The sequence below is a fragment of the Leucopleurus acutus genome (assembly GCF_964270905.1).
Source record: "Leucopleurus acutus genome assembly, chromosome: 11".
Lineage (NCBI taxonomy): Eukaryota > Metazoa > Chordata > Mammalia > Artiodactyla > Delphinidae > Leucopleurus > Leucopleurus acutus.
Window position 1 is genome coordinate 88293524 of NC_139152.1, and position 24294 is coordinate 88317817.

General features: G+C 42.5%; 1 protein-coding gene across 2 annotated transcripts in view; it reads left to right on the forward strand.

Moving 5' to 3' along the window:
• Nucleotides 1-24294, forward strand: part of RFX4 (regulatory factor X4) — a gene marked incomplete at both ends in the record, with an annotated part of 165097 nt that overhangs the window by 130769 nt on the left and 10034 nt on the right. For both annotated transcript variants that reach the window (XM_082850840.1, XM_082850841.1), the window contains 4 exons: nt 308-425; nt 12437-12556; nt 12896-13057; nt 23753-23915. In XM_082850840.1, coding sequence (XP_082706966.1) covers nt 308-425; nt 12437-12556; nt 12896-13057; nt 23753-23915 — 563 coding nt within the window. The remainder of the gene's footprint in view (nt 1-307; nt 426-12436; nt 12557-12895; nt 13058-23752; nt 23916-24294) is intronic.

Sequence of the window (24294 nt, forward strand, 5' to 3'; positions counted from 1 at the left end):
GCAGCCTCGGAGCCCTAGGGATGCAAGGAGAGGCCTGGGCCCCCCTCAGGAGTGGGGGAGGGGTGCGTCACGAGGCAGGACTCTGAGTCTCCCTCCCCTGGTTCAACCAGGTCAGCATCTCTCTTAGCGGTTGTATGTGTTGAGTCTCGACATAAGATTTCATTTCTTAAAGTGTGTTTTTGCTGTTAAAAATAAAAAGTCTATAACATTGAACTTAGAGACCCGAAGCCTTCCTGTCATTTCAATAAGAGACAGTAATAAATGAAGGTCAAATCAACCACGCATACAGCCGTTCACTCTCTTGTAGGTGGCTGCCAAGAGGCAAGGGTCCTTGAAGAAGGTGGCCCAGCAGTTCCTCTTGATGTGGTCCTGTTTTGGCACAAGGGTGATCCGGGACATGACCTTGCACAGTGCCCCCAGCTTCGGTAAGGCCACCCCAGCCCTCCCCACATGCAAACACGTCTTCTCCGGGCTCCATGTACCAAGTCCATCTCTCCGGAGTCAGGCATGGTCTTGCTGTCTCTGAGACCACAAGGACATCACCCGGAAACATTCTCTGTTCTGGGGGGACACGATATTGTTAGGACTTTCAGGGAGAAAGATGGCATTGCACGCTAAAGGAGAAGTATACATATCTGAAAATGAGAGGCTTGCACACAGATAACATTATTTGAGTTTAAAGAGGAGTAAATAGCAGTGGCTGTGCTCCCCTTTTTCTGGAAGTCCCCAGTCATGGCTGCTTCCACTGGTCTATTTTGCCAAATTTCATAGTGTGGATTTGCCAAGACTGGGCACATGAAGAAGCCTCCGAGTCCAAAATTTGCAAACGGCTTGATTGACAGGCCAGTGGTGGGTAAAGTTTTCTTTGATAACGTGCCCCAGTGTGATCCCCAGTAAACGACTTTTGCATTCATTTTCCCTTTTGTTTCACTGACCCCTTGGGTTTTCATCACCTCCAGGACACATCCCTACCCCAAGTCCTTGTCTCCTGTTTTCCAGTTTAACGGGACTTGAAATCTCTGACCGGAGGTGCTTACGGTAGTCTCTGCGGGCAGGAACCTAATCACCGACTTGGGGTGAATGCCATTTTTCACTGGAAAGAATGGCATACGCATTGAGTCCAGGTCATCATTAGCAAAGTGAGGTGGAACTTTAAGGCATTATCCAGACATTTGAAATCTCAAAACACTTTGGCCTCAGTTTTCTAGGCATTTCGGCAAAGGGCTGTTTGTGAATTTTCTGGGTAATTGCTTCAGTTCTCTGTTTTACTTTGCAAGTAGAGATGTGGTTTTGCTTCTCATTATCTCCAATTAAGCCAATCAGCTCTGGGTTTTGCTCTGGGTTTAATTTGACACTTTTCCATCTAGCTTTTTATGGTCTTGTCACTATTTCCCAGTTGTGCTATACAATGCAGTGAATATGTGGTGAAACAAAGAAGGCACTATTTTTTCTAAACAGCTCTGTCCATGAAAGACTGTGTTTACCCAATTGGAGAAGCGTTTTGTTGTGGATTTCTTTAATCTCAGCGTTGGGAAGTTCTCTGAACCTGCCTGCACCATGGCTACAGATGGAAATTCTCTTTGAGCTGTATATGGAAATGCTCTGGTGACTGCTACCTGGGCAGTGCCACCAGGCATGGCATTTTGATGACTTCCAGTTCAGCATAGTTAGTGTTAGCACATGTTACCTGTGGCTCTGGGAAGATCATTTGTGCATAACTGCTTTCAGTTAAGCTGATGGGTGAAAAATAATTCGAGATTTTTTTCATTGCTTCAGAAATCAAAGAAGAACGATACCGCACAAATAAGTATATATACATCCACAAAGCAAGCACCCTTTCCTTGTTTTATATCTTATCCTTCAAGTTGCTGATTCTTATACTGACTGTATATTATCAAACACCCTTCATTAGACAGGGGAAGTAGTCTATGTTGTAACAGCCTTCGAAATCCATTTGTATGTACTAAGTTAACAGTCAATGTTATGGAAAGTAGAACAATTAGAATAGGTTGAATTTATTACTAAGAAATATTATTCCTTAAAATGTGTTTATTTCTTTTTGAACCACACACATTCTAGGATACACTGGAAACTCAGGCAAATGGCAAAAATGGTCACAAATCTTTTAGAAAAGGAAAGAAAAAAGATATTAACCCAATTTCACTTTTACAGTATTTTTCAACCCTGAACAGATGGAAATAATACCTGTCTCCAAGTCCATTTAGCAAACTATCTGAAATTGTCCTGCTCATCCGACTCATTGTTGAGTTTTACAGCTTGGGGTGACAGGCAAGTTGAAAGAATTTGCGGCAGACAAAAGCCCAGCTCCCCCTTTCTGCCTGTATATGTCAAAGACACAGTTGGTGGTTGTGTTTGGGTCATGTGTTCCCTGTATAAAAACAGCTAATTAGGAAAAAGAGCCCTCTGTTCCCTGGTCCCTCCCCCAACCACAGGGGCCAGCTCTATATATCTTATAACTCCCACACGATCCCGGTAGCTGTGAATGGTGCAGGGTTTGTATGTCCGAGTCGCAGGCTGACTGTCACAATGATCGTGTGGAATATCACAATGATCCCGCGGGGGGACTCTATCACCTCTTCGCAGAACAGCCTCTTTCAAAGGTAGTTGACTCCTTTCTTCTCCTTAATTCCTTTTCACTCTTTTCTCCCTAATTCCTTTTCACTGAAAGAGCCTATGCGGTGAACTAAAGTAGCCAGACTTTCTTTCTCTGCTGCAGCAGCACTTTCTAGCAAAATTAGTCAGCAAAGGTAGGGTAGCAGGCAATGAACTTTTCATCCTAATGGGGCTGAGGAAATTAGAGGTTCTATTTAAAAAAAGCAACAACAACATATTTTCAGTTGACTGCTCTGATTTTAGTTCGTAGGATACCTGGATCCCAAGTCAGTGCAGGTGCCTTTACCTTTCACTATGGGTTTTTACCAGATGCCCCTGTTTCACTGTTAGGAACATCCGGAAGGCAACAATAGTTCCTGAAAGTGCTTCAGCATGAAATGCTGTGAAAGGCTGCCTTGGGTTTGACGGCTAAGGGGGCAGGGCTACATATCATTTCCCAGGTTTTCACCTTTTTACACGCTTGTTTTCTGGCCTAGCATCAAAGCTCACCCACTCGGGCGGGGCCGGGGAGGCCACATGGGATCAACTCTCAGGCCAAGTGGCCATGACGGACGGAGCCTCCAGACTGCTTCTCAATGTTTAGATGTCCTGGCCTGGCTCTCTTACCCAGAACCTGCTAAATTGCAGAATCTTGACATTCAAAATGTCTCTTAGGCCCCCTCCAAGCACCAGGAGGCAGGAATTGCTTTCCCTGTATTCGGGAGAAGAAGCAAGAGACCCAGAGAGGAGAGGGGGCTTGCCCAGGATGCACAGCAAACTAAGCTGAGCTCCCCTGGGGATCTATCCCATGCTAGAGCCACACTGCCAAGGCCTCTTTAACTTCCTTCAGCTCAATAGTAATAAGAAAAGCAAAGTAACGTTTATTCAGGGCCTAGTGTACACTAGACATAACAGTAGGCACTTTCCCATTTAATTCTCACAACAACTTATGAGGTCCACTATTACTGCCCTCAATATAACAGACAAGGAAGTCGTGATAGAACATGAAGCAAAGGCAGGATAATGCTACTCTTTATAACAAATGTGTAGGAAGCACATAGAACCATTTAATTCTCACATCAACTCTGCAAGGCAGATAATAATAGGTACCTTTTCACTGAGTTGGAGAATTTTCTTGCCCAAAATCAATATGGCAAGTGGCAGAGCCCTGTTTCAAAATCAGATGTGCATGACCACAAAACCCATGCTTTTTCAATTCCCACAACTGAGACAAATATCCTGGGCTCAGATGCATGGCACAAAAAGCCTAGACAAATTTGTTTACCCCTCATTGATGGATTTTCTAAAACCATATTGATAGACTAAAAAATTTTTTAAGCTATGAGAGAAAAGAACAATTATTAGACTATCATGAGTAATAAGAGATGCCAGGAGACAATGGAATAATATCTTTTAAGTGCTGAGAACAAAGAACTGTCAACCATTATTCAAGAGTGAGGGCAAAGCAAAGATATATTCAGTTATACAAAAACTAAGCGAACTATATGGCACCCATAGAACTTCACTTAAATAAAATTAAAGGATGGGGGCTTCCCTGGTGACGCAGTGGTTGAGAGTCCGCCTGCCAATGCAGGGGACACGGGTTCGTGCCCCGGTCCGGGAAGATCCCACATGCTGCGGAGCGGCTGGGCCCATGAGCCATGGCCGCTGAGCCTGTGCGTCCGGAACCTGTGCTCCACAACAGGAGAGGCCACAACAGTGAGAGGCCCGCGAACCGCCAAAAAAAAAAAAATTAAAGAATGGATTTCAATAAGAAGAAAAATAAAACCATAGCTAAGGTCTGGGATACAAGAAACAACAATATTCTAGTTATTGTTGTTGTTTAACAAAAGTGTAGTGGTTTAAAACAGTATTATGCTTACAGATTCTATGGGTCAGGAATTTGGACAGGGTCCAGCGGGGATGGCTTGTCTCTGTTCTATGATGTCTGGGACCTCAGAGGGGAAGACTCAAAAGCTGGAGTTCATCGACGGCTGGAGGCTGACATCCTCTGGAAGCTTTTTCCCTCACGTGTCTGGTGCCTGAACTGGGATGACTTGAACACTAGGACTGCCGATTGGAGTGTGTTCAGGTGGCCTCTCCATGTGGCTCAATTTCCTCACCACACAGTGGCCTCTGACCAGTTGAACCTCTCACATGGAAGCTTAGGCCCCATGAGTGAGTGTGCCGAGGGGGGAGCCGCATTGCCTTTATGACCCAATCTCAGAAGTGAAAGTTTCACTCCCCCTTACTCTGTTGATCAGAGCAGTCACAAACCTACCAAGACTGAAGGAAGTGCATAGACACCCCCCCCACAATTTTCCCAGGAAGGAGTGTCAAAGAATTCGGGAGCCCTGTTTTAAGATGAGAGAAATTTTAAAATATATAAGCAAATTTAATTAACTTCTGGTTGTAATTTAAAAACTAATTTGTGTGTGTTTCAAGAAGGTAAAACCAAATTCCAGGAAACAATAAAACACAGGGTAGCTGGGAGAGAATCTTTAAGGAATAGTTAATGCATGCTAAGGTCTTTGTCTTGAAATACTAAATAACTGTAGACTTTGTTGAAAAAAATTTATAGTTTGGATTTAATAGATGTTTGGATATATGATCATCACTAAAAGAATAGAATCATAAGTTACCAAAGAAAAATGGAAAAATGTGAAAACTTAAATGGCAAGAATTGAGAAGATAAAAGAAGCTTAGAAAAAGGATCGTAAACTCAAAATATGAAACAGGATGCTAGAAATAAGATCAAATAATAACCACAGTAAATGAAAAGGTCTCTTCCCTCAAAAAACATCAGGCATAAATTGCAACGTTTACTAAACTTTTAAGAAGCATAAAATCCTTAGTTTATGAAAATGAACATGAAAACAAAAGAAGGAAAGCTGTACAGTTAATTTTATGAAGCTAATATAATCTCAGTTTCAAAATCTTGGAAGAGCTGTAGAAGAAAAGAATATTATGACTCAACCACACATAAATATAGATGAAAACATTCTAAATAAAATACTAGCAGATCAAATCCAGGGCAAATTTTTATTTAAATCATGGTTAATGAGGCCTATGCCAAGAATTCAAGTATGATTCAAAGTCAGAAAATTACTATTTAACATACTGCATTAACAAATTAAAAGAGAAAAGTCATATGTTCATCTCTATAGATACAAAGGAAAAAATGTATTTGATACAGTTCAGCTTTCAAGTATAATTTTTAAAAACTCTTGGCAAGCTAGGAATAGAAGGGGATTTATTTAATATGTTAAAGAGCATTCAAAAATCTACAGAAAACAATATACCAAATGGTGAAACTTTAGAAGTTTTCCCATTCCCGTCATGAATAAGACACAAATGCCTTCTAATGCTGTTTCTGATAGATACGTACTGGAGGTCCTAGCCAATGCAATAAGAAAAGGAAATGAAATATAAGAATTGAAAAGGAAAACACAAAATTGTCTTTATTTCTAGACATGTCATGATGGCTGACAAGAAAAAGAGAATCTACAAACTAATAGAACAAATAAGAATTCAGGCAGGTTACTGAATTCAGTTTTTTAAAAATCATTGACATTCTTACCATTAACTAGAAAATATCTATCTCTATGTATCTATATATCTATATCTATATATCCCATTCACAATAGCAATAGAAATGTGCCCAGAAAAAAATTCTAACAAAAATTATTTTAAGACCTTCAAGGAAAAAAATTTTAAAATATTACTGAAATATACCCTGTTCATATCTGGAAAAGGATATGCCCTTCAAATATATAAATCAATTGGAATTTCCATCTGGTTCTTAACTTTTTCTTCCTTTGATTTTGAAAATCTGATGTTAAAATTCATATGGAAAAGCAAAAGCCTGAGAATAGTAAAGGCATTTTGAAAGTAATAAAGAACAGGTATAGGGACTTGCTTACCTGACGTTCAGGTTTATTAAGGAGTAAGACAATGTGGTCATCTAACAGTGCTAGACAAAGAGTAGTGAAACAGCAGAGATGCCCAAGACAGACTGACATGAAACTTGTCTTTGCCTCATCAAATTCTTGCCTTTCTGTCTCAACAAGAGGATTGTACAGATGATCTGTGTGACAGAGATATGGCATTAAAAATCAGTGGACAAAGGTTCTGGGACACGCATTTTAGGATAAATAAAATAAAATTAGACCCCTTCCCTAGAAACAATTTTCCCCTTCTGAAAAGAAACATCTAAATGAAAAAAAAAAAAAAAAAACAACCAAAACTTAAAACCTTTTAGAAGAAAATACAGATGATAAGTTTATGACTTTGGAATAGGAAATTATTTCTTTAAAAAAGTACCAAAAAGGATAAATCATAAGGAAAATATTGGCAAAGTTGACTGCACTTGGATTTTAAACTTTTGTTTAATAAGCACAACATAGACGAAATTAAAAGATAAAAGCCACAGAGGGAATTCCCTGGCGGTCCAGTGGTTAGGACTCCACACTTTCACTGCCGAGGGCCTGGGTTCGATCCCTGGTCAGGGAACTAAGATCCCACAAGTCGCATGGCGTGGCCAAAAAAAAAAAAAGCCACAGAAAGGGGGAAGATATTTTGCAATGCATATAATGAACAAAGTATTAATATCCAGAATATATGATAAATCCCTCTAAATACATTTTTAAAAGACAAATACCCCAATAGAAAAATGGGCAAAGAATATGAATAGACAGTTCACAGAAGAGGAAATTCAAATGGGCAATATCATATGAAAAGAGATGGACCTTTCTAGTAATTAGGGTACTGCAACTTATAAAGACAATAACATTTCACACCCTTCAGATGGCAAATACTGTATTTCCTATGCTACCAGTAAGGATGTAGAAGATTTTGGTGAGCAGTGTGGCACTATCTCGTTAAGACTTAAGATGCAGGTGCTCTTGGACCCATTGATTCCACCTCTGGTCCTAGAGCCAGGTATTTTTTGTACCTAGGCAACAGGTACAAAAAATATTCATTAGAGCCAGTTTCCAATAGTGAAAACTGTAAATAACCTAAATTTCATCGACAGGAGAATGGACAAATAAATCGTGGCATAGTCACACAATGGCCATTAAACAAGACCTACATGTGTCAGTGTGGATAGACCTAAAAACACCCAAAGTATCAAGTGCAGGTTGTAGAATACTCTGTAAAGTATGGTACCATTTCTATCAAGTTTGAAAATAAAAAACAATATCATGTGTTTTTATGGATATATAAATATAGGCAGTAAGAGTATAGAAATGCATGTAAACAGTAAATACCAGATTCAAGGCAGTGATTACATCAGGGCATGAACACAGGAAGCAGAGAAGTAGGATTAAGGAAGGGAACACAGGGGGTTCATTTTTTATCTTCAAGTTAAAAATATGATTCAATATGGTATGGTAAATGTTGGTAATTCAATATGGTAAAATGTTAAAATATTATAAAGCTTGGTGTTGAGTACACTGGCGTTCATTTTAAAATTCTTTTTTTTTGGCCGTGCTGCGCAACACGCGGGATCTTAGTTCCCCAATCAGGGATCAAACCCCTGCCCCCTGCATTGGAAGTACAGAGTCCTAACCCCTGACCACCAGGGAATTCCCTTAAAATTCTTTATACTTTTCCATATGTTTGAAACTTTTCATAAGAAAAAAGAAATGCTTTGATTCTATAAGGTGCCATTAACTATGTTACCATATAACAACAACAATCTCCTTTTGTCTCTATCCTAGTACCTTTTTCCATAACGGGCTCTGATGCTCAATAGCTCTGTAACTTTAGGCAAGTGGTTTAAAATCCTCTGAGACTTCATTTCCCCCATGTGTTAACTGAAGATAATAATACCTCCTTGGGACTTCCCTGGTGGCACAATGGTTAAGAATCTGCCTGCCAGTGCAGGGGACATGGGTTCGAGCCCTGGTTCAGGGAGATCCCACATGCTGCAGAGCAACTAAGCCCGCAAGCCACAACTACTGAGCCTGCGTGCCACCACTCCTGAAGCCCACGCACCTAGACCCCGTGCTCCACAACAAGAGAAGCCACCGCAATGAGAAGCCCGCGCACTGCAATGAAGAGTATCCCCCGGTCACCCCAACTAGAGAAAGCCCACACACAGCAACAAAGACCCAATGTAGCCAAAATATAAATAAATAAAAATAAATAAATTTAAAAAAAACCCTTCATAGTGTTGTTGGAAAATTAAAAGGGCTTAGCACAGAGCATATGGTGAGTGGTCAGTGCTTGCCCATTTGATTCATTCATCCAACAAATAACCAATGAGCCTCTACTGTGCCTGGCACTGTTCTAGACACCGGGTATAGAACAGTGGGGAAAAAAAAAAGAGATAAAAATCCCTGCATTTATGGAGCTTACAATCTAGTGTAGGGAGGCACATGATAAAGATAATTTCAATATATAGTATAGCAGATGGTGTTAAGTGCTAAGGGAAGAAATAAAGCAGGAATGTTAGCTATAATTGCCTCTATCCTGTCTTTGATGTTTCTCTTTTCCTCTCCCTCTCTCCCTCCCCTGCCTCCTTCCCCTCTCCCTCTCATCAGTCTTTGTGTACCCTGGCACTGAACTGTTTGTTACCTAATAATCTTAAGGATTGATTTTTGCTAAGGACACTGTAGCTTTTGTGGAGTCAGTGACTGAGCTTTAAGTTTCCTTTGTACTAAGAGCACTTTGCACAATAGTAATAAGCAAGAAGCAGTAGCTCTACAAACTCTGTTTGAAAGATGATTGAAAATTATCAGACCAATTGGGTAACTGATGAGAGTCATTAGGAAGAGAGCTTGAAACCCCAAATCAACACTTCCCCTGGAGTACTGGCCTCCAAACCCAGCTCTGATGTTTTCTAACAGTGTGGTCTTAGGCAAGTGTCTTCACCTCAGATCTTGTTTCTTTATCTATTAGACAGGGGTGCTGTATAGATGATCCAAGGTGCCTGCCTGTGCTAAAACTACTAAAGCCATTTTTATTATCTAGGGTTTTCCATTCTAATTCGGTTTCATAGTGTCTTTCTCTCTTTCTATCCTTATTGACTTAGAGCCACATCTCAGCAAATACTTCTTCATTTTGGAGACCTTTTCCTTTTAGGTATTTGACGCTATCTTTTGACTTCTTTGACTCTATGAACAAAACAGTCACATCACAGGGTGTTAGAACATTAATAGCAAAAGGGACCTTAGTTACTATTTATTAAGCATCTAGTATATACTTTTCCTCATTATGGTACTTCTGTAAAATAGGTTTGACTGTTTCCCTTTTAGAGAGCCATATTGCACGATTGAAGAACAACTTCAGAATCAGACAGTCTTGGATTCAAATCCCATGTCTGCCACTTAATAATTGTGTGACATTGGACAGTTACTTTACTCCTCTAAGTCTCAGTTTCCTCTTTTGCAGAAGGAGGGTATCGCTCATTTCAAATGGTTGTGATGAGAATTAAATGCAATAATAAATCTGCAGCAGTTAACCCAGTGGCTGCCACAGCGCAAGGGCTCAGTAAACGGCTGGTTTTATTTTTAACATTTTCAAGGAGCAGCTCATCCAAGGTCCCAGTTACTAAGTGGCAGAGCTGGAGCTCAACCTGGGCAGTTTGATCCAGATCCACGCAGTTACCCACAACGCTGTACCTCCTCAGTGGTTCACAGGACTCATTTTGGGGAAGTAGATGGAAAGTTTAGTCTTGGAAGTCTGCATTTCACCATGACTCAAAAAAACCCTGAGCCTTGCTGAATTCCAAGTGGGGTCAAAAAAAAGACACAGCATCCTGGAGATGAAGGAAACATGTGAAGAAAGTGCAGGACAGGGGACGTGGACGTGGAGCTCTGTGGGCACAAGGATCATAGGTGGTGGCAGGCTCTGGAGAGACGGGGTATTGGTGTAGATGTGCATGACCTGCAGGGCATCCAGTGGCCTCAGAGTTAAGCCGGGGATTTTCTTCTGTAACATTTCTGGAGCAAAAGAATCAATCTATCTGAAATGAATGTGTGTGTGTGTGTGTGTGTGTGTGTGTGTGTGCACGCACACACGCACAAAGAAGCCAGGTGCAACTAAAAAGGAGAAAGTTAATAAATTCCACCAAAGAGGAGTCATCCAGAAGCCCCCAACTGGCCCTCATCACCTTATTTCTGAGACCTGAAAAGGCATAGAGCCCAACTCAAATGGCCCTTCTGGGGACCATGTTCTTTATTTTCCCCATCTGTGCTATGAGGAGACGGGACCAGATGATCTGTAGGGGAAATGGGAACGGATTTTCGGAGCCAGAGCAAACTGAGGCCAATCCCTACTTAATTCCAATGGAGAGACTCATTTCCATGTGTGTAAGAGGATAATACCACCTATCTCACAGTTCGGTGAAAGGATGAGACCTGTGTTAAGTGCTTAGCAGAGTTCTTGGCACATAGTAAGCATTCAATAAATGGGAGGTGCGATGACAATGATGATGATGACAGTAATAGTGGTGTTGATGATGATGCTAGGATCACAAGATAATAAATAATGCCAGAGTCTCATAAGGCTTCTAAAAAAAGCAAACTCAAGGGAAATAGGAAGAGGAGGGCAGCTTGTAAATAGTCGGTGAGACGTTTTGGACACTTCATGGGACAGCAGGATGTCCATGTGGAGATGTCCCTTTGAGAGGTGGAAACATGGGACTAGAGATGAAGGCTTGGTCTCTCTGACGCTGGCATCCGTGAGGTCTTCATGACAGCAGACATGAAGGCCCCTTCCGTATGTGGATCTTCCACTGTCCATGCAGCATGATGTGCAAGAAAAGATGGTTTGGGGGACTTCCCTGGTGGTCCAGTGGCTAAGACTGCGCTCCCAATGCAGGGGGCCCGGGTTCGATCCCTGGTCAGGCAACTAGATCCCACATGCCTTAAGAGTTTGCCTGCCACAGCTAAAGATCCCGCATGCCACAACGAAGATCCCGCAGGCTGCAACTAAGACCTGGAACAGCCAAATAAATAAATAAATATTTAAAAAAAGAGATGGTTTTGAAGTAATGTACTGTGTCATCTTGCACAAGTACTTGACTTTGCAAAACAGGAGTAAGAGCACCTGCCTCACAAGGTGGTGGTAGATATTAAATTAGAGAATATAATACTTTGAGCACAAAGGCTGGCACATGGGAAAAATCTTTTAAAATGATTGTTCACATCCCTTTTTATGAAGTAATCTACTCTAAATTTAAAATGAAGAATACTGCTTGAGGATACCAAATCTTTTCCATTATAATACCTTTTGTAACAACCATGTGCTAAACGGAAGTCTCAGAAACATTTAAGGAAATAATTCCGTTGTTGCTAATTTAAAGTGTCAGTTATGCTCCTGGAATTATGTTGTGTACATTTGTAGACACCAGTGAGTTAGAAGGCAAAGTCCCTGCCATGAATATCCTTAAGTCCAGTCGGGAAAATAAGATAAACTTGTGGAAGAGAGAAAAATGCAAGGCACTATGTCAAGCAATGCTGAACAAAGTGAGGGGTGCCCAGACGAGGATGACGCCAGTGCGAATGTGAGAGCTCAGGCGCGTTTTGACAGATGGCTCAATAGGTGCCATTTTTGATGATGTCCTATTAATAAATCGAGCAAGGAAAAGACTCGCTTGCCGCAGTGTTAATGACACTTACCTTATGCTAAACACCAGGCTAGGTGAGGAGATGACAAAGGAGAGCAACCTCTGACCGCAAGGTGATCCGTAACTGAGAGGGAATGAGGGTCCAGGACAGAGGGTCAGAGCACCGTGTGACGTGTTATCGACCAGGCTGAGGGGCACACCCGAGCCGACATGACTTACCTTTCTGTTTGGATCTTCTCTCACCAGGGTCTTTTCACCTAATTCACTTGATGTTTGATGACTATGTGCTCTACCTGTTAGAATCCCTGCACTGCCAGGAGCGCGCCAGTGAGCTCATGCGAGCCATGAAGGGAGAAGGAAGCACCGGTAAGCCGGCATTTCACTGGGAATCGTCCTCCTTGTCAATCTGATTTGTATCTTTACTTCTGTGCTCTGTGTTTCTTTAGCTCCGCATCCCCAAGAATTTAGTTATGGTGAACAAGTCAAATGGTGGGAAACCAATAATGTCTTTTTCTTCTTGAGAGCGGGCATGTGTGTACGTGGGAATTCCCTTGCGTGCCACCACGGTGATGGGAAACCATCAGAGGTTTTAAGCAGAGGAGTGACATGACACAGATTAGAAAGAATATTTGCTTTTTAAAAGTCCCTGAAAGACAACTTGCCTTGACCTTTGGCTCTAAGAACCCACCCTTTCTCTACCCATAGCAGAAGTCCGAGAGGAGATTATCTTGACGGAGGCTGCCCCACCAACCCCTTCACCAGTGCCATCGTTTTCTCCAGCAAAATCTGCCACGTCCGTGGAAGTGCCACCTCCCTCCTCCCCTGTCAGCAACCCATCCCCTGAGTACACTGGCCTCAGCACTACAGGTAATGAACAGCCCCTCAAAGGCTCTGAGTGGGGAGTTGATGTTAAAGCCAGAGCTATCTGGAAAAACATTCTCCCTCCAGCCCCCTCCCAAAACAATGCCAAAATCTGAGTATCCTCCTGGATTTATGGATGACTTGCAGTTATCCATTTATTAGTTTGTATGTATTCCTTATGCTTCTGTTTTCAAGTTGGCAGATCACGTCCATGATAAAATCTCCACCCACTGCCCCCCCACAAAAAAATAAGTCACTAAAATGATATAAAACACAGCCATTCTTGAAAACAAGAAAGGGAGCCCTCCATGAGTCAGAAACTGAGAGGCATCTCTGGAAAGTGGGGAGACGGGAAGTCATATGCTAAGTCATGGTAGTCAGAATCAAGGCAGGGGCAATAATGGAGGTTCAAGCTAATGCTACACGGTCCCCAAGGAAGGGGAGAGTCCATCTGGTTGGAGACCTCACAAAGGAGGGGATTTGAGCTGAAACTTGATTTTAACTGACAAAGGTATTACAGAAGGGCCTCTGGGGAGAGGACAGTGTGTGCAAACGCCCGGGGCAGGAAGTATGGGGCCTTTTCGGGGAATGGTAAAGTGGTTAAAATGTAGGTGGTCATGAAGAAGTGTTACTAGCCTGGAAAGGTAAGTCGGAGTCACATCCTGCAGGATCTTTCATGCCAAGACAAGGTTTGAAAATGGAAGAAATGTTACAAGGGTAATAATAGCTAGTTACTAGTGTCTAAATGTTGCTTTACCATGCACAAAGGGCCCTTGCATAATTGTCTCACTTGATATTCACAGTAACACTGCAAGGTAATTATTGTTCCATTTTATGGAGGAGGAAAAGTAAAGGGTGGAAAAGGGTTAAACTCCTGGTCCCAGGCACCACAGTCAGCAGTTACCATAAACAAACTGATTCATTCAGTCATTCAGCAAATGTCCTTGCTCTCAAGACTTGTGGAAATGATACACTGGTTGTGGAATCTGCAGTAAGTGTTAGCTAATATAATAAATAGAGTGCGTGTGTGCACACGTGTGTGTGTGTGCACCTCCACGTTTTTACACATGGTTGCTGTGGGGATTAGATGAGGTAAGAAAAGCCAAAGTGCTTTGTTAACAGTGCACTGCTATCCAGATAGCAGGGGTTACTGTTAGGAGTGCCTACAAGATGAGGGCTGCAGCCAAGAGGGGTATAGGAGTTCAGGGAGGAGCAGACCCTGTCCATCCCACCGGAACCTGGGCAGGCGGAGGAGAGTCTTCAGGAGAGAGGTGAGTCTCAAAGGCAGCCTTAAAAGACGAGAAGGACTCAGCTAACAGAGAAGTGAGCACACAGGAACCAAAGGCAGAAACAACCTTCTGCTAGATGGCCCTGGGTGAGGGTGGGGCAGGTGAACAGACCAGAGTGGAGTGGAGAGCTTGGTTAAGACTGTGCTAATTAAATTCATTATCTTCTACTCCCTCATTTACCCAAGTACCAAATCCGGAAATCAGCTCTCCTCTCCCTCAGCTCTTCCTGTATTAGCTAGGATAGGCTAAGTTACTGTAACAGATAGACCCAAACATGGATGGCGTTAACACAGTGGAAATCTATTTCATGCAGGATGTTTCAGTCAGAGAGGAGGCTCTCTTTAATGCAACCATTTAGAGACACGTGTTCCTTCAATATGAGGCTCCACCGTACCCCAGGGCAGTGGTTCTCAAAGTGTGGTCCATGGACCAGAAGTATCAGCATCACCTGAGAACTTGTTGGAAATGCTCATTACCAGAGCCCACTGCAGGCCTACTGAATCAGAAACTGTAGGGTGGGGCCCAGCCATTTGCTCAAGAAGCCTCCAGGTGATTCTGAGGCTGACTAGTTTGAGGACCACTGACTTAGGGCTTTGTCAAGTCTGCAACCAGCTAATGGAAATGGAGAGTGGGTCTGGAGGAGGAAGACCGACCCAGAAAAGCCCTGGCCTGAAGCTGGCGGATGTCACTTCCACTTAGATTCCATCAGCGAGGACTTAGTCACATGGCCTCATGTAACTGTAAAGAGAGGCGGGGAAGTGTAGGATAGGGTTCCCAGGCAGGGAAGGGGAAACAGATATGGGAGAGACAGCTGGCATTCTCCTCCACACCTCCCAAGGCCAGTTGTTCTAACACAAATCTTGACCCACCCTTTCCTTCCCAGCCCACTGCTGCCATCTGGTTCAGGCCTTCCCCTGATGTCCACCTCTCATGGACATCCACAGTGACTCTCAAGCTGGGTATCCTCCCGGTTAGAATCTTCCTCCAGCCCCTCATAGCATGGGCTTAGTTATATCCCAGTTCTAACTAGAATACACTGGGAACTAAATTATGTATTTTTGAAGATCAAATAGGATGAGATTGTCGTATTTAGGTGCTATCTTTTATCTGCTTATTCACTCACACGTCCATCCATTTATTCGTTTATCTAATAAATATTTCTCAAGTGGTTTCTGTGAGCTAAACACTTCAAGAGCTGGTGATACAAACAAGTGAGTCGTGGTCCCTGCCCCTGGGAGTTTATTGTGAGAGGTTAGGGTTCTGATGAGCATGACAGCAGTTACAATATAATGTCACGAGTGCTGAGTTGGGAGAAAGGTCAGAGTGTTAGGAAGCACAAAGCAGGGCTTCCAGCCTCTATTTGGATGGTCTGGTCGGGGGCCAAATAATAGAGAAAAGGTATTCCAAGCAGAGGAAGTAAGTAGTACAGAGGCCTGGAGGCAAGAGAGCATGTCATTTTCCAGGAGTCTTTTGATTAATTCTTTCACTAAAGTTTCCAGAACCAGAGCTACTCAGAGAGGGAATGAACAGATGCTTAAGAGCCTTTAAGGTGCCTGCCCTCTTTTGCACGTTGCCAGGGGCAGAAACGTGCCAACAAACCCAGTGGCCCTTTGTCAGAGACAGCTCAGGAGACTGGGTTCTTCAGAGCAGTGATAAAAAAAAGCAGGGTTGTCAACAACTGGCATTAGATGGAGTGATGATTTCACTTTGGGTCCACAGCTGGAGAGTCTTCCTCTTCTGTGGAAATTCAGATGTGAGCATCCCTGCATTTGTTTACATAGATGCACTTCAAATCGCATTTAGTTTTCTACTTGGAGCAGAAAGAACTTGACCGCCTCCCACCTCCCTCCCATGTTCTCTCCCTAGTGGGTTGTTGTAGTTCCTGTTTAGAAGGCTCCAGAAGAAAAGTACAGAACGACGTTATTCGCTGAAAATAAAAAGGGAAAAGAACTTAAGCACTGTTCACAGCTCCGCAGCTGCTCAGGGGTCCATCGGAGACTGGAGTTGGGGGTCTCCTGCCTCACTAAGGAAGGAAGGGCAGTGAGAGCAGTAGGAGCCACTTACCTGAATAATCCTGCCCACGTACTCCCACCACCGCCCAGCAGACACACATGTCAGTCAGTCAGTGATAACATCCTTACTTCTAAAATAAACAGGGAAAATATGCAAATGAAACAGTTCTGCATTATGAAGCAGAAACAATTTGAGTGGAACCTTTCTTCCAGTGTAGCAACAGATCAAACAAGAGGACAATAAGGAAATAAGGGGAAGGAGGAGTGCGAAGGAAAGATTTCCAGGATCTCATGATCATTCTCAGCCAGCTAGTGAGTCGGCTCCTGGCTTTCTTTGTAGCAATTTGGAGGCCTCACGCTATGGCAGGTGTGATAGTCAGAGGCACAGGAATATCATAAATGTGTACAGAGATTTCTGTGCAATGTGTTCAGGAGTCGTAAAAGTAGCTTCTTAGAAATACAAATGTGAAACAGGTTCTCTTCAGATGAGTGTAGCCTTTGAAGATTTTGGCACATTCCAGCTTTGTTCTCAGATATCTCCAGGGGGCATTAAAAATGTTATCCTGTATAAAACTATCTGTAATATTTTTCTCAAGTACCACTTTTGAAATACTCCATTGCTGAATTGGACTGGACCTTGGCATGCATTGTGGGTCATGGTCTTGGAGGGAACGTAAACATAATTTCCTAACAACATGTATGGTTTTATAGCTATTACAATACAAAGCACAAATTATCCATGATATACACCTAAATCTTAGGAAATCTATTATAGTAGGCTTCTTAAGTTTGGGAATTTGTGCAGTTTTTTATTGAATAATGTTGTAAATTGGAGAACAATTATTATAAATTTTATAAAATGCATTTGCCATGTTTTTTTTTAAGTTAACTCAGCATATGGTTTTCATGACCAGCTAATTTTTATTTCCATCTTTAAATTACTGCTTGATTTGTATACCATTACTTTCCAAGAAGTATCTAAAGTGGTTAACAATTAAAAAAAAAAAAAAAAGCAAAACCAATTTTTTTAAAAGGACCCAAGCCAGGAAGCAAGAAATGAAGAAGTAGTAGAGAAAATTAAACAAAACAAAACAACTCTTGGCTGAAACAGCTTATTCACGCCTTAAATGAAATTTTATGTGATCTAGTGACTTTGTTGGGCTTCTAGGACTCTGAATATCATTGCTCAGATGATATACGTGTCATCAAGTTTAGCTCATTGAGAGTCAGGGCCCATCAGGTATCTGCAGCTCTTCCACATAGCAGTGTCTCACTGTTGATGGACACTTCCCCATTTTTCAGCTGTGAAAAAGAGAACAGTATTATGTGTGTCTGGTGAGCACAAAGAGAAAATTAATTCATTGCACATAACCTTTTGGGAACCTTTGACACAAGGACTAGTGAATACAAAGTAGTGTGAGAATGAGTTATAACTCACTAGGAAAACAGCCACCCATCTATATCTGTATCTAGTTCTCTGTCCATACCTGTATGTATTTCTAAATATGTTTTAGGATGGTATTTATTAATTGTTTTGAAAAGTCAGAGGGAAAAGGAAAGGCATATCAAGCACCCCAAACCACCTGATGCATGGCCAGTTTTGGTTGGGTATGTCAGAGTCTGTGGCAATGCCATGAGAAGAGACTGGGTAAAAGGTTCCATTTCAACAGATTTCCACAAGGTAGAATCTGGCCCATTTATCCTTTTTTTTTCTAATGTTGTGGGCTTGCCACCTTCCTCCTGGCCCAGCAAGTTCAGAAACCTTAGCTTTCTTTTTTTAAATTGTTTTTATTTTTATTTTTTTGCGGTACACGGGCCTCTCACTGCCGTGACCTCTCCCGTTGCGGAGCACAGGCTCCGGACACGCAGGCTCAGCGGCCACGGCTCACGGGCCCTGCCGCTCCGCGGCTTGTGGGATCTTCCCGGACCGGGGCACGAACCCGTGTCCCCTGCATCGGCAGGCGGACTCTCAATCACTGCGCCACCAGGGAAGCCCCTTAGCTTTCTTTAAGGAAAACTGGTGCTCCTCCTCTTCAGGAGCATGGCAGGTGGTTCCAAACGGAGCAACCCACTTCACAGGACACTGGGCTGCAATTCTTTAATGTCTTTTAAAGCAAAACGTTAAGATCCCGCTCTGTGCAAGTCAGGCCCCCGAAGGGTTCTAAGACCTCGTTTATGATGTCATTTTAAGTATTCCCTCCTTCAGCAATGACAATAAAAGTTAACTATTAAACTTATGTTTTCAACTTCCCACCATGGGTTCCCTGCAACACAAAACCAGCAAATTAAATCATTGAGATGCTAGGATGCCTAAAGAAATATAAAGGCAAATTCCTCATAAATAGCCCTAACTGTAGAACATCTGGCCTGCCCAGCTGCGTTTTCTCTGCATCAGTTGAGGATGTAACAAAGATAACTGGTGGTTAGTCTTTCCAAGTAACAAAAGCTCAGTTATTCTGAGGGCAGCTGAAGTGAGTGGGAGTTGGTGGACATTGCGGCCCCGCCACAGAGCCGCAGTGACTCACTCACAGAGCCCCAGAGTTGTCCCTGCCAGTGAATTCCTCCTCGTCCATCCCTGCTGCCTCCTTTTCGCCAAAGGAATGAAATTAGGCAATAAAAGCTGGGGTTGAAAATAGATTGTTTAATCTGCCCCTGACTTCACACCACCAGGGGCTTGGCTTCATGTTGGAACCTCTGGATTTGTTCATTCATTCATCTGTTCATTCATTCCGCAAAAAGTAATTCCACGTCTAATCTGTGCCATGCCCTGGGGTACACAAGCGAGAAAAACAGGCACAGTTGCTGTCCTCATGATCCTTACATTCTAGTGGGTAAGAGAGTCAATACAGAAGTAAGGCACCAGGTAAATATATAATTTTGAATGGTCATAAGTGCTATGGGGACCCATCATAGATGGTGGTCAGAGGAGGCCTCTCTGAGGACGTGACATTTATCTGAGACCTGGAGTATGACAAGGGGCCAGCCACATAAAGGCTGGGGAGAAGAAAAGATCATTTTAGGTAGTGGGGATCAGCATGTGTACAGGCTTGAGGCAGAAAAGAGCCTGGCATAGTGAGGACTTGACTGATGTATATAAACAAGGGAGAGGGTGCAGGAGAGGAAGCTGCAGAGGTGGACAGCGGCCAGGTCATGCCATATCAGCTTATCTCTCTGGGAACTGATGCATTTGCTGCCCCTGGTCAGTTTTGTCAGTCAGATTTTGGCCATGGAACTGTTGGTAAAGTGTAACTCAAACAGATGAGGTTTTCAGCTTCAGCAAATATTCTCCTTAAGCACAGCCACCTTTAGGATAGATGATAGCCAGTGGGAGTGGAGATAGATATAAAATCTTCTTTCTCTTCTCAGTTTTGAAGGTTACAGGAAATGTCTGTTTAGTAACAAATACTCCGAAACAAAGCTGTTCAAATGGAACTTTCTGTGACGATGGAAACTTTTTTTGTTTTTTTGTGAATCTGAGCTGTCCAAAACAGTAGATACCAGCCACTTGAGGCTACTGAGTACTTGAAATGGGGTTAGTGTGACTAAGGAGCTGAATTTTTAATTGTATTTAACTTTAGTTAATTTAAATTTATACTGGCTAATGTATAGGGAAAGACAGTTCTAGAATCTAGACGTACGTAAAGGAGCTTATTTCTCAGGAAGGTACTAAGAAAGGCTTAGGCTGGCCCAAAACCTCAGCAACATCTGTGATGGTCCATAGAATCCTAGTGGGGAAAAGGTTCAAATGATTTAGTCCAAAATCTGACAGAAGGGTATGGCCAGGTAGGCTAGGAAGCAGTTTAAATGTTCACAAGTCTGTACCAGAGTCTCACAGCTTGTGATCTGTAATGGCCCTGAACATACACGATGCACGACAGGAGGCAGTGTTTCCTAGAGGCTTGCTACTCAAAGCGTACTCCATGGACCAACAGCATCGTCATCATTTAGAAGCTTGTTATACATGCAGAATCGCTGGCTCAACTCCCAATCTCCCACTGAATCAGATCTGCATTTTAACAAAATCCCCAGCGATGCAAATGCACATGCAAGTGTGAGAAGCAACTGTTATTGTGGAAAGGTTATGGAGTTGGGCAGATCTGGGTTCAAATCCCAGCTCTGCCACTTACCTGACCAAGTTTTGGGCCTCAATTTTCTCAGCTGAAAAAGGAGGTAATACTACTTACCTCAAAAGGATTATTGTGAAGATCCAATGTGTCAATATATAAAAAGAAACTAGTATGAGAACTGGTTTATGTTGGATGATCATTCGTTCATTCACTTGTTTAACAAATCATTATTGATTGCCTCTTATATTCTAAGCATCCTCCCTGTCCTGAGGCACCCCTTTCAAGAAAAGAAGAAAAATAAACACCACCAACAACAAAAACTCAGGGAAGAAGAATGTTTTACTGGGGATGGGAAGAAAAGAAAATATTCCTCTCTAGCAGTTTCAATACTATAACATGGACAACAACTTTATAGGATTCTCAAATCCTATAGGATCTTTAGAGGATTCTCAGAGATCAGGGACTCTCACCACTATTCTCACACTTTTAATTAGACGTGGGGGAATGGGGAGGGGAGAATAAGAGAAAGATGGGAATTAGACAAACATGGAAGGTTTGTTATTGTTTTACCAACAAATAAAAAGCATTAGAGCTGTCTTAAAAATTAAGCACAAACTATTAACTGCACAGATTTTCTTTTATTAGTTTCCTTAAAAACGAAGAAGCAGCAGTCCTCACTGGAGGTCCCACCGGTAGGAAAGGGAATGCAAGGGGGTGTTCTTTTCTGCTCCCCAGGGAGAGAGCGTTTCTCACCCAAGCCAGTAGGTGTTAATCTGCTTAAGCCTGCCTGAGTGGATCTGTTAGGTTGCTGGCACATGGCCATTTAGGGGTTTTGTTTCCCAGACCACAGGAGCCCATTTTTCCGAGAGTTCCACTAGCTTTTTGTTTGATAACGTCTATTTCTAGCAGCATTTACTCCTTCAACAACAAATTCAATGGAACAAAAATTTACTGAACACCTACTATTTGGCAAACCCTCTGTTGGGGATACAGAGATGAATAAGGAACCGTTGCTGTGCTCCAGGAACTCACACAAAAGTAACTTGTGCTGCATTCTCTCAGGTGATGGCTATTCTCACTGTGTCTTCCTACTGCTTGCGGAGCTGGGGGAAGAAAATCCTTTGGCTTCCCCGACTGCCCCTTTTAAAATACCCACTGACCTCGCTGTGCTCTCCTGAGGTCCCAGGGCCTTGAAGGGTTAATTACTTGCTTGCTGTGGCTGGTTCATTGTTTTCCCAAACTTCCCACCCCCTCCAATTACATTTCTAATTGTGAAATTTGTTTAATACATTTTAATAATGTTTTTCTTTTCACAGAGGCAATACACATTCTTTACATAAAAATACAGATAAGCAAAATGAAAAAAATGTTAAAACCATCCTCAGCAATAACCTGTTTTAATAAAAAAGGGTATTTTTAAAAATTACAACAGTTATGTAATTTCATATGAAGTTCAAAATATAGAGGAGAGCAGTCAGGCATAATCCAGTCCTCTGAGACGTGATCATTTTGAGGTTTTTTTTTTTTCCTTCTAGTCTTCTTGCATTTATTATAAATGACACCTAGCACACAGCCTGCTAAAGTCATTATCTTTGGGGGGAAAATAATGGTGTGCTTTTAGCCATACTGCTGGATAAGGATATTTGTGATTTTGCAGAAGAACATGGGTTTAGAAGTTTGCTGTAATCAGTTAAATCACTGTTGCTATTCAAACGTTTCACCCCTGGTGACAGAATCTGACCCAAGAAACTTGTCTTTTCTTCCTTGGAATCTGAAATGGGAAATAAAGAAATTTCTACTTTAAGAAAGTCTGATGTAAGAATACCTGAATTCATAATGAAGAGTGCTTGAACATCATTAAAAGCCTACCACGTGCCAGGCTTTTTGACATATATCATCTCAGTTAATCCTCACAACAGTCATACAAGGTATGACTTACATGACTTATATGACTTACATGATATAATAGGCGTAATTATCCCTATTTTACAGATTATGAAAGAAAGGCAGATAAAATTTAAGAGGCTGGCTCAAGATCTTACAGCCAGTGCATGGCAGAATTAGGACCCAGAGCAAAGAGACACTATGATAGCGTTCCACTTTTAAATGAAAACCTTTCCTTTATCTTCCCACAAGAATTTCAAGATTAAACATGGTCTGCGTAGAAGGTATAGGATTGGAGGACCAAAGTTTTCTCTTTTAGTTCACCTTAAAAATGACCTCCCTTAACCAGTTCTTCAGTCTTCCATGTGCCTACAAGGAGGTGCTGAATCCTATTCCCGCTACCTTTTAAAATAGGTTTAATCCTTTCCATTATATCAACATTCTAAATTTATCAGAAATTAAGTTGATGACTTTATTATCACTATTAGTGATTTCTTAAATCACCATTTTTTATTCTATCTCAGAAAGCTCCTAAGCCTCTTGAAGGTTCTAAATTTTGTCAGTTTCTTTTCCCAGTCCCTAGCACTTTCAAGGTATCCAATTAAAAAGCAAATTAATGGAATTAATAATATGTATGGAATAGGTCACCGTTAAGGTCACTGTCTAATAATCTTCAAAAAGACCTGGGCAGGCAGAGTGCAATAATCTACTTATCTTTGCTTAAAGCAATTTGTTGGATCCCTAACACCTGTTTAGTTGAGTGCTGAGAAGTTATTTGGGGAGCCCGTCTGAGCTACATCGCCCTGAGCTTGCTTTTGTCCTCTCTCCTTCCCTCCCTCTTTTTCTTTCTTCCTGTCTTCCCTTTCCCTTTTCTTCCTTTTAAAATTTTCATTGAAAATCTTTTGGCCACCAGTCTCTGCACTAAGCACCAGGGACCTCATGGTGGGCAAAATAGACAAGACTCCTACCCTCATGGAACTTACAGTCTGGTGTGGGGAATTAGGCATTAATTCTATCATATTCATGAATGGGTGTAAGATTACAAATTGTGGTGGGCACCACCATGCAGTAAGGGATCTGACTTAGTCTGGGGTTAGGAGACAGCTTCTTTGCATTGAGATATGAAGAACGAGTGGGTACTAAGGGAAAACTGAGGATTCCAGGCAGCAGAAACAGCATCCTTAACACCTGTTTAGGTAGCCAAGGCCCTGTGTTGCCGGGAATCATGGTACGCTGGAAAACGTGAAAGAAAGCTATTGTGGCTGGATCAGATAGCACAAAGGCAGAGGGTAGGGGATGCTTCTTGTGAGATCAGCAAGGACCAAGACACATGCTTTATAAAGATTTTGGCTTTCAGCTGAAGAGCAATGGGAAGCCACTAGCATTCTAAGGAAGAACTGGGGGTGTGAGAACTGTTACTGACTGATGCACCTTCGTTTGTCTCTGCAGGAGCGATGCAGTCATACACGTGGTCTCTAACATACACAGTGACAACGGCGGCAGGATCTCCAGCTGAAAACTCCCAACAGCTGCCCTGTATGAGGAGTACACACGTACCTTCCTCCTCGGTCACACACAGGATCCCAGTTTATCCCCACAGAGACGAGCACGGGTAGGTGACTTTCCCGGGATGTTGCCTTGCTTTTACGTTTGATTTGAAAGGGGAGGGTGTACTCGGTAGTGGTTTTCTGAGGACAGGAAGGTTGCGCCCTCTGTTGAGTTCTCAGCGTGCTCTTGCCCCTGTACAACTGTCTCATGCAGTCCCCACAATGACCAGGTGAGGTAGGCGGGTCACCCCCGCCTGACAGATGAGGAAATTGAGGCTGCACCGAGTCCAGTTCCCCAAGGCCACACAGCTGGCAAGGGTCAGGCTGACTGAGCCTGTGTCTGCCTCCCTCTCCGCAGCTCCCCTGGATGGTCCTCGTGCACTTTGTAGCCTTATCACACAGCTTCATGGTGGGTCCAAGTCTTTTATGACTCGATAGGAGGAG